Source organism: Stylophora pistillata, chromosome 2, assembly GCF_964205215.1.
Source record: "Stylophora pistillata chromosome 2, jaStyPist1.2, whole genome shotgun sequence".
Lineage (NCBI taxonomy): Eukaryota > Metazoa > Cnidaria > Anthozoa > Scleractinia > Pocilloporidae > Stylophora > Stylophora pistillata.
In genome coordinates, this window is record NC_142520.1 from 47,455,494 (window position 1) to 47,477,055 (window position 21,562).

Here is a 21,562-nt window from a genome sequence, read left to right on the forward strand (position 1 = left end):
CCAGCGGTTCACCTCATTGAAACCTTTGGATATAAAGTATATTTACATTGTTGTTACAATAATTTTTTTTTAAGATAAACTTCTTTTACGACTAACGGTTAAAAGTTGTCAATTTTTACGCCTAATGACCAATGGTTCTCACCTTCGAGACCCCTCGATATGAAGTCGAGAATACTCGTGCAACCTGCTGGTTACCCAGAAGCCTTTTTGATCAGACGTTTTTCAAATCATGCAATACCAAACTCAGAGAATGAATTGATCAGTTTGAAGAAATGTTGTTATTCTAACAGGCAACAGAGACTCGGATGCAAGAAAAAAAAAAGATGTCAGGTGACTTCGAAAAAATACAAGCAGCACATCATAACTAGAAACCATCACACCTCCTTCAGCCTTTATCGCTAAACGACGCTTTGATCATTACAGACATTGCAGACGCAGTGAAATATCGATTATGAATTTGATTTGAGTACCAGGAAGTTAAAAAACTATTTAACAGTTACACTGTTTGACTTAAAAAAGGTCAGTTCAGATTCAGATTATAGAGAGGTTCAAGAACTGAGGGTTATAGTAATCAAAAATCAACTCTTTATGCATGGAAACGTCCATGCATCGGAACAAAACTTGAACAGATTTTCATCCGGCATCTCAAACATAAAACTAACCCCATAAGCTTTATGATATAAATAGAAACACAACTTCCTCATGATGCTTTCTTTTATCGCATCCCTCCAGTCAGTAGTTAAAACAAACATAAACATTTACCTTGGTTCAAAAACAGAGAACTAAAGCCTGGTATCAAACACCTCTTCTTTCCCTGGATGGAAAGCGAAAAGAGACAGAAGTATGAATTATAAAAGTTACTGTAGTCTGAATGTACTGTTGCAAGAGATTATAAACTGATTACCGCTAACACAGTTGTAGCTGGTCTGTATTTAAATGTTTTGAAAATTGAGGTACATAACATCATAATCATCATTTCTATTCAAAAAGATGTACCACAAGGTGGCAATGTTTTCTATATGGCTGAGCAAATATCTGTATCGTTAAATATGCTTTGAAAGGTGAGACAGCTCCACATTATAAATGGCAGTATTTTAAGAAAGGTTTTCACCCTCCATTACAAGAAAGTATAATAATACTCAAGTGTTCATCTTATCTCTGAGTGTGGTCACTTCTGATATGGATCTGAAAACTTCAAGGCTTCTTTAAACAAAAAGGTGGAGCTATTATGCATCCGGCATCTAATGAAGCATTGTGTGGACCACTTTTACTTTATGTGGGCTAATTAATTATAGGGAATGTTACCTTTCTCTGCGACGTCCATGTCAGGCTCAGGCGCTTTTTCTTGCTCTTCAACTTCAGAAATAATGCATTTGAAAAAATTTACTTTCAATTGGTACTTGATCTTTCAATCTATTCTCTACTTAAATGTTTTAAAAAACAGCAGTCCTTAAGCAGTTTTCAACGACAACTTGTCCAGCGACTAACAATTTAAAAGAGATGCTTCAAGAACTCATTAAGTGCCTTAATATCTTTAATAACTAATCAAAACCACCCACTTTTGTCACCAGGCACTGAGATCTCTTCGCTTTCCACTTGCTCCTCAGATTCACCAGCTGAGTTAAAGCATAGTTATTAATTACAATGAAATATGTCCATAATTAAAGTCATTGTTCTTATGTAGGCTGACAAAAATGCCGTCACATATTTAAATAAAATGGTCTGTGGAGTAAACCCGGCCCATGGTGTGCTATAAAGCGAGAAAATTGACCCAAGGTACCCGTTAATATCATAACACATGTTGAACAATGTAATCAAATGAGCAGCTTCTAAAAGCAATTTATTGTTTCTACCTTCATCAGTTGGCTTTTTGAGTTCAGGCTTACTTTCTCCTTCTTGACCCGTAGAATAACGATTTAAAAAGAAATTGTACTTATCTAGTTATGTTCATTTGAATACTTGCAATATTGCAAAGTGACCGAGATTTCCTGGCGAGTCACTAGGGACAGCACATAGCCTGAGTATCCGATATTGCTGAGATAGCACCTTAACACTCTGAGTGACCAATCAAGAACCACACTCTCTCCTTTACCTTGATCACTAGACACTGGAATCTGTTCACTCTCCACCTGCTCCTTAGCTCCACCAGCTTCGTGACAACAAAGTTGTTAATTAGAATGAAATATGGATACCTTTAAGGTTATGAATGAGATTTCATTGCGAATTACAACCCCAGTCACTGCATAGGCTAGAATAAGCCGTCAAATAGATACACGAGTCTTGATAAAAAACTATCTAGCCCACTGCCCGCTATCAAGCTAGAAAACTGGCCCAGCTAGCTGTTATTTTCATAAACAGTTTGCGCTATATGCGTGAATAAATGCAACGTATGTTGGACAATGTAAAGTTACTGAAAAGCAATTCACTCTTATTACCTTCCTTAGTTGACTCTGTAGGCTCAGACTTACTTTCTCCTTCTTGACCTGCTCAAATAGATTTAGAATAGATTGAATTAATCCAATTATTTAAATTTGATTAAAGTTTTAAGAACCTTCGATCGGTGTGAAGACACTTTTACTTAAATAAGTTGTCAGCTACTACTTTATTTTCTTCTACAGCTTCCTAAGAAATTTATTTATTTGAGAAAAAGGACATCAGTGCTCGTCGTTTGATTTTGTTTTACTTAAGCGTTCCATATAGTCATTAATCTCGAACTAATTCTTCACTATAAATCATCCCAGTGATAACCAAGGTAAAAGAGATTCTTCAATGACTGATATAGAGCCTTGAAATCTTGAGTGACTTATCAAAAAGTCTTCTCTTCTTTACCTTTGTCACTGGGCCCCGAAATCTCTTCTCTCCTCAGCTGTTCCTCACATTTACCAGCTGTGTAAAAGCAGAGTTTTCGATAAAGTTGTATAGGATTTCATTAAGAATTACAGTCACTATCACTGCTTAGGCTAACACATTTGTCTTCAGCTAGATAGAAGGGTATTAATAGATAGCTAATTCCACTGGCTGGTATCAAACCAGAAAACTGACAAACTGGCTTAGTTAGTTGCAAAGATGATGAAAAACTTGCACGGGGGCAGAAAGAAATGCAACACATGTCAAGCTAATGTACAGTTCTGTTAAATGAATTAATTTCTTATACCTTTCTCAGTTTGCTTTTCAAGTTCAGACTTAATTTCTCCTTCTTGACCTGCACCAATAGACTTAAAGTACATAGCTTAAATCCATTTTTTTAAATCTGACTACTTGTATTTGATGAAGGGATTGTGAATTTTGAATGAAGCACCAGGGACAGCTCATAAGCTGAATACTCGAGAGAGTATTAACCAGTCAGATGCGAGCTTTTATCACCTCACGGTCAGTTCTGTTTTCTTTCTGTAGATCCATTGTGACATTTGATTCAAAGCAAAATGGCACTTTAATAATACTAGGAAATTTTTAACATCACAACGGTCTATCGGTGGTAGACACTTAAACTTACAGGGGTAGTGAATTATTACCTTCTTTTTTCAACTTCTTCTGAAAATGATTTATTTGATAGAATAGCAAACTACTACTCAGTAATTCAATCTTTTGTTTTACTTAAGCGTTTTAACAAAATTATTAATTGTCAACCAGATTCTTCAATACAATTTTTCCGGTAACTGCCCAAGTAAAAGTGAGGCCTCGATAGCCCATAAAGTGGCTCAACTCCTTGAGTGACCAATCAAAAACCATTCTCTCTTTTACTTTTGTCACTGGGCCCTGCAATCTCTTCGCTCTCCACCTGCTCCTTAGATTCACCAGCTTTAAGAAAGCAAAGTTATGATTAGAATAAATGAGTGCCTCGGGTTATGTAAAGTACTTGACTGAGAATTGCTCTCACTGTCACTATATGAGCTAAAAAATTTCCAGGCAAATGAAGAAATGAAGTGGTCTACATAGCGAATTCATTACTCGTTTGTAGGCAGGCAGACTGCCCCAGTTGGCCAGCTGTGAAGTTCATGAACAACTTGCACTGCGAGCAGGAGTAAATGCAACATTTGTTAAACAATTCTCAGTTCAAAAAATCAATTCATTCTTTTTACTTTTCCCGCTTGGCTTTTTAGGTATAGGCTTACCTTTTCCTTCTTGAACTGCACAAATAGGTTTTAAAAAGATTGCATTGATAAAAATATATAAATTTGATTACTTGCATTTCATGAAACTGTCAAGAATTCTGGGTGGGGTACCAGGGACAGCTCGTAACCTCGATTTTGAGGACTTTTTTAAAGACAGCTTTGAACTTCTATCACTTCTTAAAATCTTCGTTAAAGGGCTTTTAATTTCTGGTCCAGGATTACTGCGATGAGTGCATACCGTTGACCTACATGTAACTGCCCCAGTAACTTTTTCATAGCAGTAATAAAAAAGAACAACCCAGTGTTTGCTTTCCTTCAGATTTTTTTCATGTCTCTTTATGTCATTTGAATCAAGGTCCTATCGATGAAACGCCCAATAATTGCAATATCTTTGGAATCTTGTATCAGTAGTTAAAAATTACAGTTACAACTACTGTCCGTCATAATAAAAAAGTTTCTGTTTCTTTCATGCACGTACCTTATCCACCATTTACCTACATTTTTCTTTGTCTGTAGATCCATTATGACATTTATTTGAACGTGAAATAAAACTTTCGTAGAACTAACTTTCAGCTTTTTTAACCAATTTTCAAACTTTTTAAATTTTCAGCCGGAAAAAAAAAGTCGCTGGAAGTTTAAAATATTTTTTCGAAACTAGTTCACAGAAAGGGATGTTTTGGCAAAATAAAAGAAAAATTCGAGTTTTCGTCACTGATTTTCGATTCTTGAAATATTCTGGTGGCTTCTCTTAATTACCTTCTTTTCGTCTTCTTCTACGGTACTGGCTTTCTCCATGGTGAACAGTAACTGCAGCAAGATAAAGAGCACCTTTCATTTGACTAACATGGTAATTGTTTCGTAAAGGCTCAATAGTTAATACTCGACTAATTCAATTAATACATATGGGTTATTAACCAAGCGTGAGGTCAAGATTGCTGGATATTGGCCGAGTTCTTTTTTTGCATTTTTATGGACCTCGACTTCATCTTGGTCCATAAAAATGCGAAAAAGAACGAGGCTAATATTCAGCTATCTTGACCATGCTTGGTTAATAAAGGATTCATTATATCGCAAAAAGATTTCGCTTTAATAAGAATTATGAATGACTTGTTTACTTCGAAAGAAAGCCAACTTTCTTTTTGGCAGAACAGACGTAAGAGGGTCGTTTTTGTTTCCTTTGTTTTGACTATCTTCGGCCACTTTTTGCGTATCCATCGCCGAAATTGTAGTTCTAGTTCTATTTTCTCATGCGCGGAATCAATGCAGGCAACCCCGAGCGGGCAAGATGAGCCCATCTTGCCCGTTCGGGTAGCCAATCAGAACACAGGATTCGCTTCATATTGCCTTTAGGTGCTACGAGGGATGTAGTAAGTGTAGATATAAACATAGCTTCTTACTCAAATAAGAGAATTTGATACTATTGATTTGTATTGCGCAAATATCAATCTAGAAATGTTCATTTGCGAAAATTTCATTTAAATAGACAACATGCCTGAAGAGCCTAAAATTTCACAATATAATTAAACAATGATTTTGTATAAATTCATTTACACTGAAGGTGATCCTTTGAAGGTTTCAATCAAGTGTTGCTCATTTTCTCGGAAAAAAATTAATTTGCGGGCACCTTTGAAATTAACACCTCTCATCGCAAGTTTAGCATTTCTCTGACAACAGCAAACTTGTCACTAAGACGTTTTTCAATCACGATGATCTGTTAGGTTCAGTAAGAGAGGGAGGAAATACGAAGCTACTCTCGTGAATACACTTATTTGATTGTTGGTTATATCGTTAATAATATGGAATACCGATCTTGTCGGTATGATACAAAAAAAAAAAAAAAAGAATACAGTCAAGTATTCCGTGCGCCAACTCGGTAGCACCAGCCAATACTTTGGGTGATACAAGGCATTCCTTGATTCGCTGTTTTGTGAAATAGTATATTTTCCTCTCAAAAAAATTAAAATTGAAAAGACCTTCCCTTTCACAGTCTTTTTAGTGGCTGGTCGGATGTCAAAACCATCCTCATAATCTGTTTCAAGAAACAAGTAGAGTAAACCATGTCAGGAGGATTTTGGTTCATGTTTTCTTGTTGAATACATTACAAAACAATTTCATTTTATATTAAGTATTATTAAAAACTAGATCATTGGATAATGCAATTCAAGACTTTTTATTGGCTTAGCCATTATGGTATATCAGCCAATATACCATAATCTACAAATATGGCAAGCGTACGTGTCAGCTTAAAATTAAAAGGGAGCTAAAAATTTAATAAAATTTAATAATTTCATTTAACGTTTTTAATAAAACAAGTATTCCACTCGCGCTCTATTATCTATTGATTTATGAAATATACAACCAAGTTATCCAGACCAAAAAATAAAAGACCTGAAATACTTCGGTAAAGTTTAATGGTAAGCTTTATATTTAGAACTGGATGCGTGCGAGCGTTAAAATTTGTCCGAAAGCCCTAGAAATCACGATGAATTAGCTGATTTATCGATGAATATAAACTTGTTATGTTACACAGCTCATATTTACATCTGCAAGATTGTGAGTTTTATTTCAGTTAACAAGTAATAATGCCTGAGGAAGATGCATTTTCATCCCCTCTACAGGCTTGCTCCATCGCTGTCGACAAAGTTAAGGAATGTATTTAAGTTAGAGTTATTTATCATATAATAAAACCAAAAACTCAAAACATAATGATCATTATCAATATATAGGAATCATTCATTTACAACAGCCGTATCGTATGTGGGACGAGGGCATCTTTCTCCCATGATACACTGTACAGGTTGCTAAAGGAAAGGGAGGGGCGTCTCACCAGTAGAGGTAAAAAGTCCTTAAGGGGCGTCTCACCAGTAGAGGTAAAAAGTCCTTAAGGAAAAGTTTCAACAAAATTTTTAAACGTATCTGAAGAAAAACAAAGCTGGTTAAACTAGTAGGCGTTCTTCTTGCAGTCATCAACCAAAAGTGATAACGCCAAATTTAGTCACTTTTATGTCATATGGAAAAACTTTTTCTATCTTTTCTCTCTCAAAATGCACAAAAAGATTGTACCAGAACAGAAAAGGAATGCTGTGGTTTTTCTCCAGGTATTTCAATTTGAAAGAGCAAATATCCTGGTAGATTTAAAATAGACTAGATATACATGCCAAGGAAGTTATGTTGCAAAGTCAGTCATGGCATAACCATCAACATCAGTGTCACGGTTGAAAGTTTTTCGGGTCGAATAATGTTCTTGGTATGTTTCCCATTAAGTGGTTTTGCTTCACTATTTACAACGTGCTGTCTGAAAGTAAGTGTACAGATGGAGCACTCACCTGGTTGCGGAGCAAGCAATTCAAGGGCTTCCATTTCTGGAATATCGTGGTGTTCTATTACTTGCATTTCAATGTGTTCTCCCACGAGGAAAAAATTGGAAGAAAAAAAATCAGGATTACTAATGAACGCAAAAAAAGGATGGAAAAGTTGTTACGCGAAAAATTTCCGAGGTGGAGAAGGCGTATTTCATGTGTAATTACATTCATCAACCTTATTAAAAATATCAATATGATTTATCCTTTCATCGCCATATTTATATTATTATCTGAACATAGTTTTTTATAGTCTTACGTTTTATACATGAGCCTCTGGCTCGGGAAAATTGGTAACCATTCCTCACGTAAAGACAATAACCTTGATTGATTGATTGATTATTACCCTCTTCGTTGATAGCGTGTGCATCTTCATTTCCAGCCTGTCCCTGCTGATCATTGTCTGCTTCTTCTATGTTATAAAACAAAAAAAAATGACTTGGTCTTCCCCAAACAGAGAATAAGCCACTGTCAGGCTTTTCCAAACCTTTATTACACAAAAATCATTCTACAAGTCAGATTTGTATTAATCTTACATTGAAATTTAAGACAGAGGTCGATTCCTTTATATTTTGATAATAATTTACAAATTTACGCTCCATTCTTATTCAAAAGGGTTTGACAAATGGCTTCAATTTGCGTCAATACTTGTAGAACATGGCTTTGATCGATCAGAAATCGATCAGAAATATTATTTCACCTAGCGACGCCCCCATCCCCCCATGAAACGTGCTCTGCTTCCATTTCTACCCACATATTTAGAGTCACTCTTGATTCCTTTTTGTACGCCACAGCCGTAATAAATTGGAAAATCGAGGTGTGAAGCACCATTATTGTTATTATGGTATTTTAAAATGGAACATCAAACTGTACCTTCTTGATTTTGCCCTCTGTTGAAAAAAGATCGAACATTCGACCACAGCTTCCTCAGTTTTGGTTTCAGTATAGCTTGCACCTACACATCAGGAATTTATGGGATAGTTAGTGTGAGACTTTTGAATAATCTCTGTTATATTCATGTTGGTCTCCATGGTCATAATCAACTCTTTTTCATTTCTGATTTTCTATGTCAATCGTCACAATTACAAAATGAAGTTCCCAGCCTACCCTGACACGAGATCAAATTTCAACATGACAGTATGTCCTATTCAATAGTGAAAATTAAGTAGACCTGTTACCTGTGGAGTAGAAAGCGTATATAGCAATGGGTTGATAGCTGAATTGATCGGCAGAGCGAACACTGCAATCCACACTGCCAGATCACCAGGGGGATCAAATGTTTTCTCGACGTGAGACTTGATGGCGATAGCAATGATTGGTATCCAACACAAGAAGTCGGTCAGAATGATAAAGAACACCCTTTTGGCAAGTGCTCTTTCTCTTCTGGTTTGTGCACTTTGTGCTCTTGCTCGTTTTTCACGCACAGTTCCATGTGCACCAAGCCGTCTGCTTGACGACCATGATTTCAACAAGATGACAATATAAGCCACCATAATGAAGATAAAAAGAGAAAAATTTAGAGCGATAAAGATGGAAGTGGAGTATTCCCAGCCTTCTTGTAGCTGCGGGGAAAGCTGCAGGGGCAAGCACACTACGTTCTTGCCATAATACCAGTCACCGAAGTAGTGCATTCCAGACAAGGGAAGGAATGCCATAATGCCTCCCACCAGCCAGATGACTGCGCACATTATACGAGTCTGCCTTGGTGTAATCTTTGCAAAAGTGTAGGGAAACACAATGTTCTTGAGCCTGTCCCATGCAATCAGTGAGATCATCATAACTGATACCTCACTTGAAAAGACAGACATGGCGCCATTGAAATGGCAAAACCAACCAGTGCGCCACTTGTAGTCGTGCAGGTAGTATTCTCCTGACCATTGCAGGTCTTTTATACCTATAGTGATAAGGTAAATACCCATGATGCTGTCTGAGATTCCTAGATTCACCAGCATGATAGACTGGACCACATTGTAATCAGGGAAAAAATACTGCCACCCAACAACAAACAAAGACCCAAACAACGAAAGAAGACCAACAACCCAAAGACTTCTCCTTGGAGCAAGGTTACGGAACATAGAGTGACAGCTTGCGAAGTTGTCATTCAAAGAATAGTCACAATCGGCATCCTGCCTGAAAAGATCGAGGTGGCAGCACATGAGGTTGGTGTCCAAAGTTCTGGAATGAAAAATAAAATTACACTTTATTATTACATCACTGAACATTAATAACAAGCATATGCTTACATAAAATGATGGGAAATTAAGTGATTTACGCTAGACACCTTAATCGTTAATGATCTTAATTCAATTAATAATTTTTAATTGATTAATATGATAGGCTGTTATTTAAGAAAAGATGTGATTGAAGGAAATGATTTTTATGGACCGAGTCTTACACTCTGATAATGCGCTTCAACTGCCTGGTAAAAATTCCATTGGGGAGCTCAGCCATCAGGTTGTAATGTATAAACCTGCAGTTTTGAGTAATAATTAATCAAAAATTAAGTCGGTTTATATCGTAATTCGCTTCACAAAATATTTTTGACTATTTCAAAAAGTGTATTTCTAAGAATAGCATTTATGTTATCATATGACCCGTCCGGTCCCACTCGTACAATCCCTAAAGAAAACCATAGTGAAAGATGAAAACGCCGACCGACACTAGTGTACTTACACGGCGACATTGTTCGCTGTTGTATCAAAAAAGGAGTGACAGCAGTGAACAATCAGGAATAAATAAGGCAAGACTTCCGATGAACTGTGAGTTCCTTGTTTCGACTCGAAAAAGAAAGGAAAAGTTTTCACAGAATTGTTTTTATGATTTCCCTCGTGCGCTGGTCTGTTGAGTCCTATTTAAGTTAAAACAAACTTTTTGGTATTTTTTAAAACTTAATTAATCAGAGGTCATGTGATTAAATGCTTATTGACAGAGTGAGGTCGGGCAGGACTGGGAAGTAACTGGCTCTCTTGAGGCAAATATTTTTCCTTCCGGTTCGACCCATCTCGTCAATAAGTACCTATTACTGTACAAATAGACCGTCCAAAAAAATAAAAAAGGAATAGAAAAGTTTTAGTGTCTAGATAAGCATCTGTAATTTGCCGTGAACTTACAAAAATCGCAATTTATGAGTATAGCTGAAAGTCGTGATGGAAACATTTTGTATTTTATTGCCGAAGATATCGCTGAAATGAAGAACATAATCACTTACAATTAGTAGGTAGAAAGTTTCTTAAAAATGTCATTTTCCCCATAAAATTACATTCAATGGCTGTAGAACTATCTGGTTCTCAACTATGTGAGTTTGCATTTCACTAATATCCACTCTTGCTCACTAAAAGTATGTTTAAATAAGCAGTTCTATTTGCACTGTCTATTCTACTTCATATTCAAATTTTTAAAGTAAGATCTCAGATTTTAAATGCTCCTATTATACTCTCCCCATCACTTTAAACATCCTAGCATGTTTTTTTCTTTGTAATTAACTGTACTCACAGAGCATTGAGGTTTTTGACGCCCTCGAAAATTTTATCTGGCAAAGCCTCAATTTTGTTCTCCGAGAGATATCTTAAACAGGTGAAGGGAACAAAAGATAAATACATAATTTTAGTAACATAATGTGATTTCAATTGGGTGTTGCACATTACATTTAAGCGATGTTGGAGTTAACATTGCAATAATGTTGTAATTTTGGTTTTATCAACTGAGTTGATAAATTTGAAAGAGCTGTTGAGGGGCTATGTGGTTTGTGAATCAGATCATCTTGGGACAAGGTTTTAACTCTGAGTGTACTTACAGTTCGGACAAATTTACCAAGCCCTGGAACTGATCTTCATGTAGCCTCTCAATTTTGTTGTAGTCCATTTTCCTGAAAAAAGAAACAAGGAAACCTTAGACTGATATACGCAGGTGTACCTGTGGAGTAATATCTTTAACACTGTTTTTTAGTCACTACTGTAGTTCAGGCAAGGCAATGGCATTTCTTTTACCAATAAAATAGCTCTTTATCTTCAAAGAAAAACATCAGACATAAGTATAATGCTCTCAAGGGTAAAATCGAAAACTTCTAAGTTTATTCCCAAGCGCCTTAAGAAGGTATATTGTTTAAGCTGAGTTTGAAAAATGATTTATGATCCATTTCCTGTTACAAATTACAAACTTATTGGGGTAGTTTGATCCTCCAGTACAACAACATAATATACAACGTATAAAGGAGACAAAAACGTTTGCCATCTAAAAGTAGATTATTATTAGAGTTGTCATAAACTAGGAAGCTGTTATATTTACCGCATTTGATGTTTTCAAGAAAATCCTTAAAAATTAATCTTCAATCTTTTATGTCCATGAGAATCTTACTCACAGAAATTCTACCGCTGTAATGTTTCTGAAGATGTGCGGTGGCAGATTTCTGAGCTCATTGTTTGACAAATCCCTGAAAAATCACCACAGTTACAAGGAATTCCCTAATAATAGAATTATCAGCTAAAGTGTTTCATAGAATTTTACTTTTCCAGTGGCTTTTGGAGAAGAACTTTCAAAACTGTTGTTTACTTGTGTAGTGGCTTCCCCTCTTCTTACTGTTTTTATTACTATTAACATTTTATCATCATTGCTATGATTATTACTATTATTATCATTAGTATCATTATCAGCGTTATCACTTGCGCATCCGTTGGTTAATGGTTATCATATGTTAAAAACTGATACTTTATTCAGCAAAAAGAAAAAAACAAAGTGCTTGCCAAGGCTGCTATTAAAATTGTAGCTTTTAAACATTTAAACCACCAAGCATCTTACCATTACATAACAAAGCACATCAACTGCATAAAATAGCATTCTTTTCTTCATCGAATCAGATTCATCGAATCAGATTCGCAAAGTCAAGCTGGAAAACTCCAGTTTATTTGAGCCGTGACGGCTCTGCTTTTGTAAACAATATCACAAAAATGATCATTTGGTTGTTCCCAATTATCTCCTTTGTTAAATAACCATCTCACTCACAGATGTATCAGCTTGAAAAGGCTATTAAAAATTCCGTCTGGCAGACTCTTCAACTTGTTATTTGACAGATAGCTGATGATGACAAAACAGGAAAATTAAATCGTCATCAAGTCTACGATCTGAAATTTATAAGTAACTTAAAATGAATACAGATGTTGGTCATCAAAAATACTTAAAGGGCTGAGTGATGCCATATGCGTACAAAGTGTGGCTTATAGTACAGAGCATTTTCAACAGTTATTGTGTTGGTTTCGCTAATTATATATATAACTTAACATTTCTAGCAAAAGGTAAGAGGCAGCTGACTATTTAAATTCTTTTCGCCCACTTAACACTGTTGTCTAATGTTGGTAAACGCGAACTCTCCCTTTGTGATTATTCCAACGAATTAAAAAAGAAATAATCAAAGTCATGATTTAAGAAAATACCAGAATGCCTCAAAACAGAGAAAGATATCCCATAAAAAAAGTGCTGTGAGATTTGAATTTGTGCAAAAAATGTTTCCCTGCGAGACCGGTACCTTCGTTATACTCCCATTATAGGAAATTTTAATTTTACGACGAAAAATATAATTTACGATTAGGAAATCTGCTATAGGAAAATGTTTCCTTGTGTCTCCAACTACTGACAAAGAAGGGTATGTGACTGGCAGAATCCATATCAGACCTACACTACCAATGATAAGGTGTGATTTTAACGCTGATATTATCACTGAGACACTTTGGGCAGTTATTGGGACAATTTCAGAGGAAAGCTTAGTATGAAAATAACTCACAGTTCTTTCAAACTTTTTAGACCTTGAAATAGTTCAGGATGCAGTTCAGTGATGTTGTTGTCTTGCAACCACCTGTGTTGAGGTAGGGAAATAGGATCTTTTGTTTCACATCTAGATATATGTTGTATGCGATCTAGTTTTATAAAAGTAGTATATTACCTACTTGTCGTCCAGCCACTGGATGGAAAGGGTGATAAGGGAAAAAATAAACAACAAAGGATGGAGAGAATAAAGGGAGGGGATGTGCTGCTGTATTTTGAGAGAGCAATTTTACAAACAACTGCATAATTTGATCCATGAAAGAAAAAATATTTTGTTTTGCATGTAAAGTACTTTGCGTCAGAAAACAATTCATCGACCCTGTCTCTAACAAACCTTTTTAGAAGGACTGCCTCGTGCGAGTTTAGTCATCCTTTGGCGTCAAAAGACTTTATATTTGATTATCCTTTTCAGAACCTTTCTAGTTCTATTCATCTGGTTCTGTTTCATTTTACATCAAAACTCATAATACAGATCACGATACGTTTAATCAAAGCCAACCAAAGTGAAGAGTTTAAATATAATTATTTTCGAGGACGAGGAATTCCTTCCAATGCACTTTTGATAGAATCACTTACAGTTCCTTTAAGTTTGTCAAGTTTTTTAGCACACTTCCATTTAGTCCTTTCAGGTCATCGTCATTCAGGCGTCTGTGTATTTTACCATATGAAACTAATTAGCTGTGATAAGATACAGACTTTCATACTTTTAGGGGTTGTTTTCAGTGAAAGTTACTGGACCTCGCTGATGTCTTGACAAAGTAGAAAAACGAAGAATTAGCTTCACTTAATGTGGAGGTAACTAACTAACTTATTTTGTTTATATTACCCATTGTACCACACGCTACAATCTATTTGAATTGAGGAGGTTTGTAGTAGCTATGTGTCAATAATAGAAATTTGTTGAAGTTTTTCTCACGGAATGCATTTTATGATTCCCGTTATATGGATAACAAAGGTACATAAGCCGTCATTTCAGGAAACAAAATTTATTTAGTGTCAAAGATGTGCGACAGTTGACTTAAAACCTTATGTTCACGTGAATTCTAAAACTGGCGACGCGAAAAGAAGAATCTGATAAAACTGTCTATTGTCTGTAACACTAGATGACGTATCGATTCAAAAACAACAACAGGTAGGAAAAAGTAAATGTGATCGGAGGCCTTTAGAAGTGCTGTGCAGCTAAGATCTGATATCGGAGTTCCCAATCAGCAGGCTTGAAAGTTGGCTACTAGTATTAGCCGTAGGTGATTTGATTTTTGCCACTAAATAATTTAATTTCATTAGATGAAAGATACAGAGAAGATATTTTGAGTTGTATTTATTCCTTCATCATTTTAACTCGATGCTCGATGTTGTATTACATTTACGTACAGGATAAGACTCACAGATTGTAGAGTGTTACTCACAAAAACTGCAGCCTTGTGTTTTTGTCAAAGAGTCCTGAAGGCAGGTGATGTAATTGTATTTCAGACAAGTACCTATACATATAATAGAATTTTAGCATAGCATGGCACAAGGTAAGTAAAAAAAAGAAATGCTATGGATGCTACATTTCGTTAAAAAACAAGCCTTTCTAAAATAACGAAACCATTTTGAGCCATCGCAAAATGTATGTTTAAGATGATCATAATTGAAGTTCACAATAAGTCCGCGATCGAGGGCGATTTCTGGCCAAGTAATCGGAGTTATCGCTACTTTCTTTTCACATTCCACTGTGGTTGATAAGAAACTTTGTATAATAAATAGAACCAACGAATAAGAAAATAATATGTTCTCATGATTCCATGACTATGTATCATCTCTCACGCAAAACCGGAATGTTGAACCAGCCTTTTTGCCTTCAGATGCTAAGTACCCAAGCCCTTAATGATCGGGCGTACGTTTCGTATGCTTTGGTGTGCAGGCTATGATGGGAAAATTTTATAAAAGATATAACCAAACAGGAAGGTTATTTTTTTACTTTCATACTTCTAAAACTTAATGTTATCAGCAATCATATCAGTGGATGTGAGTAAATAAGAGGTTTGTTAGACTCGCTTGCACTCATTGGTTACGCAGTTTTAGGAATAGATGAGTTGGTAACCATGGGAAAATGACTTGTAGTCTAATCTTGTGAGTTTAACATAGAAATGTGTACATTTTTTTTAATATCGCTTTGTTTATGGCCTAATGATACACGTTACGGTTTATAATAAGTTTGTTTAAAAGATTTGGGTTGTCTTACTTTGCTAACTCTCAAATACATTGTCGTAGTTGCCTTCTCAGAAGATTTTAATGGTCGTTTATATTTTTCATCTATAGATTCCCAACATTGTTTATTGTATTGTCAAGGACTTCCTTGTGTCAATCATTAGGTCTGACAGTATCAGTGTAGAATTCATTTTTTCATCGCAACGTGAGAGGAAACTTTTTTATAAGTTTAAATAAGATGCTCAAATTGATCACGTAAAAGTTCAACGAAATGCAATATATAGAGACATATTTAACATTTGTAATCCTTTATAACTAGTCCTATAAAGTCTCGTCAAAATATTAAAAAACCTACTTACAGATACTCCAAGGCAGTATTTGTGGCGAAAATATCGAATGGCAGATCCCTGAAGAGGTTTTCAGACAAGTCCCTTAAACATAAAGATCAAATGATTAGAAGCGAAGCTAAGAACTTGTTAATTGTATAGGGTATTTTCCATCATTGCAGTGCCTTAAAACTGCTGTGAAAGAGAATTATACCCAAAAACAGTTGTGGAAGAGTTGTTCGTATTTCTCAAGGCCGCTTGATTAAGGGTAGCGAGACCGAATGGTCAAAGTGTTCAAGCCCTCCGCCCTAGCAATCATTAAATTTCTTCTTTATGGTACCCGGTTTCACGTCGTTCGGCTGTGTTCCGTAAATAGGCAAATGGTCTCCTTCCTGCCAATTGGGATTTTTATACCACCATGACAAATTTATTCCTTTCTTACTTTGGCCCTATTTTGCCTATTAGTCTATGATTGTCAAATTAAGGTATTTAAACATATATAGGTACTGAGATCCTCAAACCATAGTAATTGAATAAATTAATAAATACATGTGCTTATGTATTTCTGACAGCGCTTAAGCAAGCAACAACTATGTATATTTACAAGAACACTTTCATATATACAGAGCCAGAGCTGAAAGCCAAAGCCGGTCGACGTTTTTCAAGTTTACCGGAATACAATCTGTTTGAATCTTCTATTCCCGATCCGAGTCCCTTCTCACCCTTTCATTTTGTTTCATTTCAGCCACTTACTATTTATTCATCCTTATAATGATTATTGTCATTTTCGTTATTGTTATTATTATCGCTCTGTATTATTTTCACTATCATTTGCTTTTCCGAGCCAGGCTCTACGATTTCCATCGTATTCTCTCAGCTAATCTGGACCAATTTATTGCCAAATGCTGAGTACTGAAATTTCCTTTATTTGCATGATTTAGTCTCTTTAAACCACCTTACTTTAAAAGGCTGTTTGGATTGGCAGTCCGTATTAACAAAAGGCCCGAACAAAGCTGAGAAGGCTTGTCACAAGTTGATGTAATTTTTAGGGAGTAAATACTGTGAGACATTTACAAGCAGACTTATAGATGGTTAGACACAGATTTGATCTACAGGTTTATTTTAAAAATTTCTTTTTGCACTTTTGTCGTCATCTCACATGAACTTTTAATGAATACAACAGCTTCACTACTCACAGAAAAGACATATCAGTTTTGTTTGTAAAAATTCCTAGAGGCAATTCCTTGAGATAGTTGTCATTCAGACCCCTACAACAGGAAAAAAGAAATCAAGGCATTCATCAAGTTAAAGCGTATAAATGATGGGAGACTTGTATGTGTTAACGTGGTAATTTTTACTAACTAAAACAAGAACAGTGAAGCTTTATAAACTTTGTCATTCAAGTATAGTCTAACTTCGCTTGCCTATCGATCTTTATCCAGTTTTGCCCCATACTTTGTGTTATTATTAAAAATTTTAATATTAGGCCAACTTAACCTCAGTGGGCAGAGTGCAAAAAGGAAGGACAAGAGTGAAGCTAACTCGAAGCGGAATTATTAGGGTTAATAATCACCCTTCGCACTAAAATAATCCCTCTTTTTTTCCCCTCTTTTTACAAGCCGATAATGCAGTCTAAGGTTAATTTTAAGCTGAGGCTTGGAGATGTATTCAGAATTGATCTATGATTTTTATTTATTTGTTTATCTATTTATAAGCAATAGTTAATCAAACTGGCCTAGTTCAGCCGCGAGTTTGTTTAACTGGGGCCTGCGATCACATCCAATTAGATTCTCCACATGAAGGCTCCTGATAAGTTTCTTCGATGAGTTCGTTGGATTCCCTTTCTATGATAAACAAATTATTAACTGTAGGACTGCTTAGTACAAAGGTCAATTTCCCAAATTCAGAGCAGAAAATAAAGGGCTCCAAATGATGTTTCTTTCCGTTTCTTTCCACTGCCCTGGCGATCTTTGGAAAGAGTTCCTACTTGAACTCTAAAGCTGGTATTGTTTACGTGAGCAATGACTGTGTCAATGGTACCGCTGAGGAACAACTATAGCCACAGCTTACAGTGCGTCCAGCATAAGTACCTTTATCGAGAACAGAATCTTGAAAGGCGAGAAATCTTTTGGGACCTACGAAACAACTCCACAAATAATTGAACTTAACTGAGCTGAAAAAAGAGTGCTTTTATTTTATCCTATTTTTATCCTATACCTTACATCAATTGTCTCAGACAAAAATAGTTTCATTAAAACTCGATTCATCATTAACTGATATCTGGGAAGCGTAGAGAGGCACACTCTTTACTGTTGTTTCGCGTGCGTACTCTTTGTCTTCCCTTGCTTAGCATTTTCGCTTTTCTTGCCCCACAAAATCGATTATTGTTCCCCTATCAATAACAGGAAAGCCACTAAAGTGTCTAAGATATAACCTTAAAAAACACTTTTTTTATTCAGTAAAGTTATGGATCGCGGCAAAATTATGCCGAAGACAAAAGATTAAATAACGTATGTGGACTCTTGTAGATCAACAGAACTTGAGAATGTTAGAATAGGGAGATCGAAAAATTATTTTCAATACCCCGAAGCCAAATGTTTGTCACTTTAGCTAGCCTCCGAACACCGATTGATCGCAGCCCTGTTATTTACACCGAAATATCTTTTTTAGCGAGGGCCGCTTTCTAATAGGTGTTGATAAAACTTTATTAAATATTGTAGTGGTGAGAGTATTTCGCACTGAGTTCATCATAAAAAGGCCTCTCAAAGCACTGATTTTACCACGACAAGAAGGGTCAAAAGGTCGTTTCTCAAAGTTAAAGTTTTGATGATAGGCATTCTGTAAGCGTTTAGTCTTGCACGCTGCAAAAAAATTTGGAGGGTATAGCAGAACATGCTCCATTTGGGTTAAGAAACACTTTCGCTTTTTATTCCATAGTTACGCCATTTTACCTTATAAGGGCACTGGAACGCTAAAATATACCACTGTGTTACATTTTAGAACAGGGAAAAAATACAGACGGAAAGCAGAGAAATTTCTCGCATTTTCCCGCCCCTATCAGGCTCGGGAAAATACAACGCAACTCGAAAAACAATCTCTTATATCTTAAACTACCAGGTGGGGTGTATTTATTTCTCCCCCAATACGCCTATTTACCATATAAGGGCGATTGGAATGCGCAAAATATCCGAAGGTACTACTCTGATGATATTAAATAAATAGTAAATAATATTAAGTAACTGTGTGCTGTTTGTACAGCAAGGGCCCTCCACGAGAGAACACTTCCAGTGCCTTGTGTTGTACTGTCATGGGATCATTGCTTCGCCGTCAAAAGTTCGTCAAAGAAAATGACTAAATATATGTGTAGCATTAGCGACTTGAAGTATTAAAGAAGACATGGTCTTCTTAACTTTGACCAGGTTTAATGACCTACCAGCCCAAAAACAAGTGGTTCTACTCGGTCTCGTGACCTCTCATCACAGGCCTACTATTAAACCTTTTCTCTTATAGAAAGAAGCAAAACACAATATAAGCACTTGTGAAGTAGCTAGAGTTGAAGAACTTACTGGGAACTTTTCTGACGAGTAAATCAGGTTCTATTAGTGCAATGTCTTTTTCTTTAAAATTTGGATAGTCTACAGTCAGCCATTCGATCATTTTTAATTAACAACTATTCACCGAAGTGGAGGTGGCTAGTGGTGGATATTTACCGAGCCGCGAAGCGGCGAGGTAAATACCCACTGCTAACCACCAACACTGAGATGAATAGTTGTTTTAGTATATACTAAAATTGTGAGATCATATACACCACCAGAAACTAATTTGAGTGATTTCTTAGTCTGTCACGGATGCAAACGGGACGCCATTTTTTTCGAGTTGCTCGGAGGTAAATAGCAAAGGATATTCGGAGTTTGACTATTATTAAATTTTTATTAAATTTGAATTTATACCGCGCAGTCTCTATAAAAATATTCAACTGCAAATAGCCAATCAGAGCGCGCTTTCAACGCTATCCACTATTTTAGTATATTCTAAAACTGATTATAATTTTCTTGTGTAGTGTATTAATGACTTTCTTGTCTTTCTTGCGAAGTAATTGAGAGTGAATGTTTACTTACAGAAGTCTAATCCGAATCAGAGTAGGAAACGGTTTGTTAGTTTGAAAGCTCATGTGAGCTGATATTTTAAGAAACCCTTTCATTGTCAAACGTAATCCCAAATTTATATAAATGGGTTTGTAATCTTTTTTTCTAGAATTGAATTATTTTAAAGTACATTCCTTTCGCCTTTTTAAGCATATTCAAAGGCAGTCTTTTAGGCGTCTTGACGGCATTGATTAGGTTTAGATAAAAGCGATTTCGAGTTCGCGACTTCTTTCTGTGGCCAGTTGACTGTGATTTAAAGTTACAAATATTTGTATTACCTCAGTTATCAAATATATAAGTGGAAAGCCGTAAAACTCTTGAACAAAAGCTCATCTTTCCAATCGGCAGTTTAAATCTTACAGGTATCAACGAACGCTTTTCATTCCACTAATTTAATCGTGTTGTTCTCGTTGCCATGTTCCCACCAATAACACAGCTCCATTTTCTGCCTTTAAAAGCACACACAACCCACAATTCCTCTATTCGCTCCGACGAAAGGGTAACGCTCGTCGTTTATGCAGTGATGACTATGATTTCCACCACAAATCAGAGTCAATGTGCCAGTTTTTCGATAAACGTGGCTACCCTGTTTCTGTCGTTCAAGCGGGTTACCACCGCGCCCAAGTTATTGATCGACATTCAGCACTACAAACGTCGCATAAGGAAGATTCCGACCACATTCCATTCACTCTCACATTTCACCCTCACAACCACTCAGTTAAATCCATCATTCTGAAAAAACTTAAATTACTTCGAAACGATCCAGAGACAAGCACTATCTTTTCGCAGCCTCCGCTCCTTTCATTCAAACGCGACAAAAACATTAGCAATTTTTTGGTCAGAAGTTCTTTTTAGACTATTGACCAACCAGGCACTTTTAAATGCGCTCGTGCACGATGCAAAACATGTCCTTTCATTCACAACACTGATAAAAATATCGGGACCTAAACGATCCATTAAGATCACCGATCACTTCACGTGCACCTCCGCCAATGTAATCTATTGCATAACTTGCACTTATTGCAAAAAGATATACATCGGGGAAACAGGCAGAAGACTAGGTGACCGATTCCGAGAACACCTTCGAGACGTGGAAAAGAATGACAAGGACACATCGAAACCAGTCGCTAGACATTTTAATTTACCTAATCATTCTAAGCAACATATACCAATCTGCGGTCTTTCCTTACACTTAGGTAACACGGAAAGCCGTAAAAATCTTGAAAAAAAGCTCATCTTTCAAACCGGCAGTCTAAATCCCACAGGGATCAACGAACGCTTTTTATTCCACTAATTTATTCTTGTTTTTCTCGTTGCCATGTTCCCACCAATAACGTAGCTCCATTCTCTGCATTTAAAAGCACACACAACCACAATTCCTCTATTCGCTCCGACGAAGGGCTAAAGCTCGAAACGTCAGCTTTTGTAATCGTTACGGTGGCCAATTTACCACTTCAACTTTGTTGATATATCCAGATTATTTCGTTACTCCCACCGACGCAGCCAGTTTTTTTCGAAACTATCAGCCTTTATTCTTGTATAGAGTTGTTTATTTCATGTTGGTGCACGTAGAATGTTCTCTATCTCTTTTCTTCCCCTAAGATTGCATTTTATTA

The 21,562-nt window shown here is 36.2% G+C and overlaps 2 protein-coding genes across 3 annotated transcripts in view; both read right to left on the bottom strand.

The window, feature by feature from the left end:
• The window catches only part of LOC111345368 (uncharacterized), a 234,642-nt gene that overhangs the window by 119,519 nt on the left and 93,561 nt on the right, over window positions 1–21,562 (bottom strand). The gene's annotated exons all lie outside the window — the stretch shown is intronic.
• LOC111347162 (G protein-coupled receptor GRL101-like) lies at window positions 741–20,388 on the bottom strand. Of its 2 annotated transcripts, XM_088750410.1 has the most exons (16): window positions 20,381–20,388; window positions 12,470–12,541; window positions 11,829–11,900; window positions 11,265–11,336; window positions 10,964–11,035; window positions 10,582–10,653; window positions 9,867–9,941; window positions 8,650–9,646; window positions 8,345–8,426; window positions 7,818–7,880; window positions 7,439–7,516; window positions 6,699–6,743; window positions 4,869–4,919; window positions 1,560–1,616; window positions 1,306–1,356; window positions 741–814 (listed from the first exon to the last, which is right to left on the bottom strand). In XM_088750410.1, exons 1-16 carry the CDS (start codon window positions 20,386–20,388, stop codon window positions 783–785), a joined length of 1,899 nt encoding a protein of 632 aa, XP_088606536.1. In that variant the 3' UTR covers window positions 741–782. The 2 variants fall into 2 exon arrangements, 1 of the variants encoding a protein (XP_088606536.1); XR_015997096.1 differs by lacking the exons at window positions 741–814; window positions 1,306–1,356; window positions 1,560–1,616; ... (9 more) ...; window positions 12,470–12,541; window positions 20,381–20,388 and having other exon boundaries at window positions 7,817–7,883; window positions 8,345–8,428.

Bases quoted from the DNA above. Each gene is read 5' to 3' on its own strand.
- LOC111347162 (XM_088750410.1), bottom strand. The intron at 11,901-12,469 runs GTGAGTGAGATG...GTGATTTTTCAG, and splicing joins CTTTTCAAGCTGATACATCT to GGATTTGTCAAACAATGAGC. The intron at 4,920-6,698 runs GCATTATTACTT...ATCTTGCTGCAG, and splicing joins TGAAAATGCATCTTCCTCAG to TTACTGTTCACCATGGAGAA.